The 5206-nt window shown below is 35.8% G+C and overlaps 1 protein-coding gene across 2 annotated transcripts in view; it reads left to right on the top strand.

Annotated features, from left to right (window-relative positions):
• Positions 1–2348, top strand: part of lztfl1 (leucine zipper transcription factor-like 1) — a 30333-nt gene extending 27985 nt beyond the window's left edge. For both annotated transcript variants that reach the window (XM_016261604.1, XM_016261603.1), the window contains exons 9-10: positions 1603–1706; positions 1822–2348. In XM_016261604.1, coding sequence (XP_016117090.1) covers positions 1603–1706; positions 1822–1840 — 123 coding nt within the window. In that variant the 3' untranslated portion in view covers positions 1841–2348. The remainder of the gene's footprint in view (positions 1–1602; positions 1707–1821) is intronic.
• Positions 2349–5206: the final 2858 nt, after the last annotated feature.

The following is a 5206-nucleotide window of genomic DNA, read 5'->3' as shown; positions in this document are numbered from 1 at the left end:
AAGAGCTTGTTCAAATACTGAGGTGCTAAACCATTCAGGGCTTTATAAGTAATAAGCAAGATTTTAAAATCTATACAATGTTTAATAGGGAGCCAGTGCAGTGTTGACAGAACCGGGCTAATATGGTCATACTTCCTGGTTCTAGTAAGAACTCTAGCTGCTGCATTTTGGACCAGCTGCAGTTTGTTTATTAAGCGTGCAGAACAACCACCCAATAAAGCATTACAATAATCTAACCTTGAGGTCATGAACGCATTAATTAACATTTCTGCATTTGACATTGAGAGCATAGGTCGTAATTTAGATATATTTTTGAGATGGAAAAATGCAGTTTTACAAATGCTAGAAACATGTCTTTCAAAGGAAAGATTACTATCAAATAGCACACCTAGGTTCCTAACTGATGACGAAGAATCGACAGAGTAGCCATCAAGTGTTAGACAGTGTTCTAGGTTTTTACATGCAGAAGTTTTAGGTCCAATAATTAACACCTCTGTTTTTTCAGAATTTAGCAGTAAGAAATTACTTGCCATCCAGTTTTTTATATATCGACTAGGCATTCCGTTAGTTTTTCAAATTGGTATGTTTCGCCGGGACGCAAAGAAATATAGAGCGGAGTATCATCAGCATAACAGTGAAAGCTAACACCGTGTTTCCTGATGATATCTCCCAAGGGTAACATGTAAAGCGTGAAAAGTAATGGCCCTAGTACTGAGCCTTGAGGTACTCCATACTGCACCTGTGATCGATATGATACCCCTTCATTCACTGCTACGAATTGATGCCGGTCAGATAAGTACGATTTGAACCATGCTAATGCACTTCCACTAATGCCAACAAAGTTTTCTAGTCTATTCAAAAGAATGTTGTGGTCAATAGTGTCGAATGCTGCGCTAAGATTCAGTAGCACTAATAGAGAGATACAACCACGATCAGATGATAAGATCATGTAATTTGTAAGTCTCAGTACTGTGATACGGTCTAAATCCAGACTGGAAATCCTCACAGATACCATTTTTCTCTAAAAAAGGAATATAATTGTGAGGATACTACCTTTTCTAGCATTTTGGACAGAAAAGGGAGATTTGAGATTGGTCTGTAATTAACTAGTTCTTAGGGGTCAAGTTGTGGTTTTTTGATGAGAGGCTTAATAACAGCCAGTTTGAAGGTTTTGGGGACATATCCTAATGACAATGACGAATTAATAATTGTCAGAAGAGGATCTATGACTTCTGGAAGCACCTCTTTTAGGAGCTTAGATGGAATAGGGTCTAACATACATGTTGGTTTAGATTATTTAACAAGTTTATAAAATTCTTCCTCTCCTATAGTAGAGAATGAGTGGAATTGTTCCTCAGGGGATCTATAGCGCACTATCTGATGCGATACTGTAGCTGACGGCTGCATGGTTACAATTTTATCTCTAATAGTATCGATCTTGGAAGTAAAGTAGTTCATAAAGTCATTACTGCTGTGCTGCTGGGAAATGTCAACACCTGTTGATGCTTTATTGTTCATATTTATAAATGTATTACGTTTATAAATATATAAGTGAAGGTTGATGTGTTTGATGAATCATATTATGTTTATTTTCCCATTAAGGAACTGGAGAAGAAATTTCAGCAGACGGCTGCTTACCGCAACATGAAGGAGATTCTCACTAAAAAGAATGAACAGATTAAAGATCTGAGAAAGAGATTACAAAGGTATAGTTTCTCAATTATGACATAATATTCTATTATCACAGAAATGTTGTGAGAAACTGCCTTTGGTTTAAATTAAATATATTTATGAATTTGCGGCATTATATTCCCTCCTCAGGTATGAATCAGATGAGTGAATTTTAACCCACAAGAAGAGGTCAACAAAGATTATCACTACAGGATCTGATGTACCAGCTACACCTTGTACGGTTTACAGTGGATTAGAAATATTATTTGGACATTCACACTACAATTACTTAGTTATTCCTCACCTCTGTTTTTTTCAGTATTTACAGCTGGTTAACTGAGGAAGTTTTTGCAAGTACCCTCATATATTGTGTGGGTTCACTTTGCTTAGGAGGAAATGTATTGCCCATAGCTTTGCTCCCTTCTTTACTGGAAGAATACAGCTCGACACTCTTGTCAAAAACATTTTTCAAAGAACTACATATCTGTGCATTATAATAATAATGAATTCTTCCTGTTTTATGTTTGTAATGTATGCATACATTAATCTAATTAATCTACTAGGAGCTTTAGCTGTAGCAACAAGTATATAACTATACAAAAAATGTGTCTGTATATAATTTTATAATTAAGAACAACCCTATGTGTAATGCATAAATAGGCATAAAAAAATGTTTTTAATTATTAAAAAAATGTTAGTAGTGAAAGTGTTTTAATTAAAGGAATAGTTCACTCAAAATTAAAATGTACTCACCCCCAAGATGTAGGATAAATTTAGCATTACATCACTTGCTCAGCAATTGAATGTGAATTCACCCAGCAGTGAATGGGTGTCATCAGAATAATAGCTTAAACAGCTGATAAAAACATCAAAATAATCCAAATAACTCCAGTCGAGATCAATAAATGTCTTATGGAGTGAAAAGCATGTTTGTAATAAGTCCATCAAGGCATTTTACCTTTAAACCATCGTTTGTGGCAAAAAAACAAGTTCATAATCCATAAAAAAAATGCTTCCTTCAGTTAAAACGTCCATCCCCCGTTGTCCTCTCACATCAAAATCTTCCAACATATTTGTTTATAATTGTTTTAGCCTGTCATCATTTGTAAACAGTGCTTGATCTGTGTATATTTCTTTTATGATTCAGACAAGACGACCTTTTCACCATGGAAACCAATTTTATTTTAACTGTAGACTCATTTGAATTTAAAAATAATTAATGATTGAATTGTTTATTACAAACAAACAGCTTCATAAGATGTTTACTGATGAACTGGAGTCATGTCAATTGGTCAGTGAGTGAAGCTAAATTCCTTCAGATCTGTTCTGATGAATGAGCAAACACGTCTTGGATTGCCTGAGGGTGAGTAAATATTCAGCAAATGTTCATTTTTGGGTAAACTATTCCTTCAGTGTTAATTTTGTTTTATTTGCCTGACTAATTGGATACCGAATTAATGTACTTTTGTTAAAAATGTTTATTCCCATTTTGACTGACTTTACAATAGGGCTCCAGTCAACATACTTTGTGTTGAACTTTACTCCTCCTATTTGAATCTTTTGAAAGTTTTTGTCAATTTAGAGGTCAGTTTGAAAAGCTGAAACGTATATACATTTTAACACTACAACAGGGTTCCCGCGGGTCCTTACAAAGTCTTTAAAATTATTAAATTAGATTTTGCAAATTTAAGGCCATAAAAAGTCTTAAAATGTCTTATTTTTACTTATGCGAGGTCTTAAATTTTAGATGGCATTTTGTCTTAGACATATCTAAAAAGTTTACAAAATTAAAACTAATTAGCGTTATACGATTTATTATTCTTTGTGGATTTGCTTGCTCATGTGATCGTGCGCGGCATTTACGGCAGCGTGTAGCTACTGTAGCGGGGTTAAGTTAGTTTTGTTTTCGATATTCGTGACACATTCAGAGATAAATGGCAATAACTCCAAAACGACTTGCCCTAAAAAAATCGAAACAATGTGACCGCCAAAAGGGCAAAGCTGATCATGTTTCACAGCCTTCTTTTTCATAATTTTCGCTCGATGTAATAAGCACTGCCCCGCACAAGCCGTCGTAATGTGCATTAAGCCGGGAGAGCTCGCTCTTCGCGCAGCTTTCGGTAAGGGACCGTGGGGAAAGTGCAAATTGTCTTCGTTTTTTGCTATGCCTCAGTGGGCGGTGTTTTTGTAATAGCTTTTTAGTTAAAGGGCCTGTAGACATGAGACCAGTGTCAATCAAAAGAGGGGGACAATGGACATCTTTCACAACCTTCAATGTTACTGTCTACCCTACTGGTAGAAAAAGGAATTGCATGTCCAAAATTAACCTTCTTTTTGTAATAACTTTTTACATCAGGGAGACAGAGGCATGAGACCATTGTCAATCAATAGAGGGGGACAGTGGACATCTTTCACAACCTTCCATTTTACCCCAAGTGGAGGATTAGGATATTGCATGTTCAAAATTAATCTTCTTTTCGTAATAACTTTTTACATCAGGGAGACAGAGACATTAAACTAGTGTCAATCAATAGAGAGCGACAGTGGACATCTTACACAACCTACCATTTTACTCCTACTGGTATAAAAGGGAATTGCATTTTCAAAATGAACCTTCTTTTTGTAATAACTTTCTTCAGCAGGAAGATAGAGACATGAGACCAGTGTCAATCAATAGAGGAGGACAGTGGACATTTTTCACAACCTTCCATTTTACCCCAAGCGGATAATTAGGGAATTGCATGTCCAAAATGCACCTTCTTTTTGTAATAACTTTTTACATCAGGGAGTCAAAGACATGAAACCAGTGTCAATCAATAGAGAGCGACAGTGGACATCTTTCACAACCTTCCATTTTACCCCAAGCGGATAATTAGGGAATTGCATGTCCAAAATGCACCTTCTTTTTGTAATAACTTTCTTCAGCAGGAAGATAGAGACATGAGACCAGTGGCAATCACTAGAGGAGGACAGTGGACATTTTTCACAACCTTCCATTTTGGTACAAAAGGGAATTGCATGTCCAAAATGTTTAAGTTTTTTGTAATAACTTTAGTCAGCGGAAAGATAGAGACTTGAGACCAGTGTCAGGCAATAGAGGGGAACAGTGGACATTTTTCACAACCTTTTATTTTCATGTCCAAAATTACAAACTTTTTGTAATAGAGTTTTCTATCAGGGAGACAGAGACATTAATCCAGTGTCAATCAATAGAGAATAACAGTGGGCATCTTTTACAACCTGTCTTTTTACCCCTACTGGTGGCAAGTGGGATTGCATGTCCACAATGAAAAATTTTTGGTAAGATCTTTTTTTATTCAGGGAGACTGAGACTCAAAGTGTCAATCAATAGAGGGGGACAATTGACATGCATCAACCTCTCTTTTTCTTTTAAAATACCTAAATATCACATTTTGACTGTGTTACTTAATTATAGATTTGGAGTACTCAAAACTCAAATACAACTTTAGCAGACTTGGAGTTGTCATGCACTCTAATGCATTTTCACTCAGACTTGAGCCTTTGGCTTTGGGAC

The sequence above is a fragment of the Sinocyclocheilus grahami genome, unplaced genomic scaffold, assembly GCF_001515645.1.
Source record: "Sinocyclocheilus grahami isolate Dianchi unplaced genomic scaffold, SAMN03320097.WGS_v1.1 scaffold2500.1, whole genome shotgun sequence".
Taxonomy (NCBI): domain Eukaryota; kingdom Metazoa; phylum Chordata; class Actinopteri; order Cypriniformes; family Cyprinidae; genus Sinocyclocheilus; species Sinocyclocheilus grahami.
This window is presented reverse-complemented; position numbering and strand designations above follow the sequence as displayed.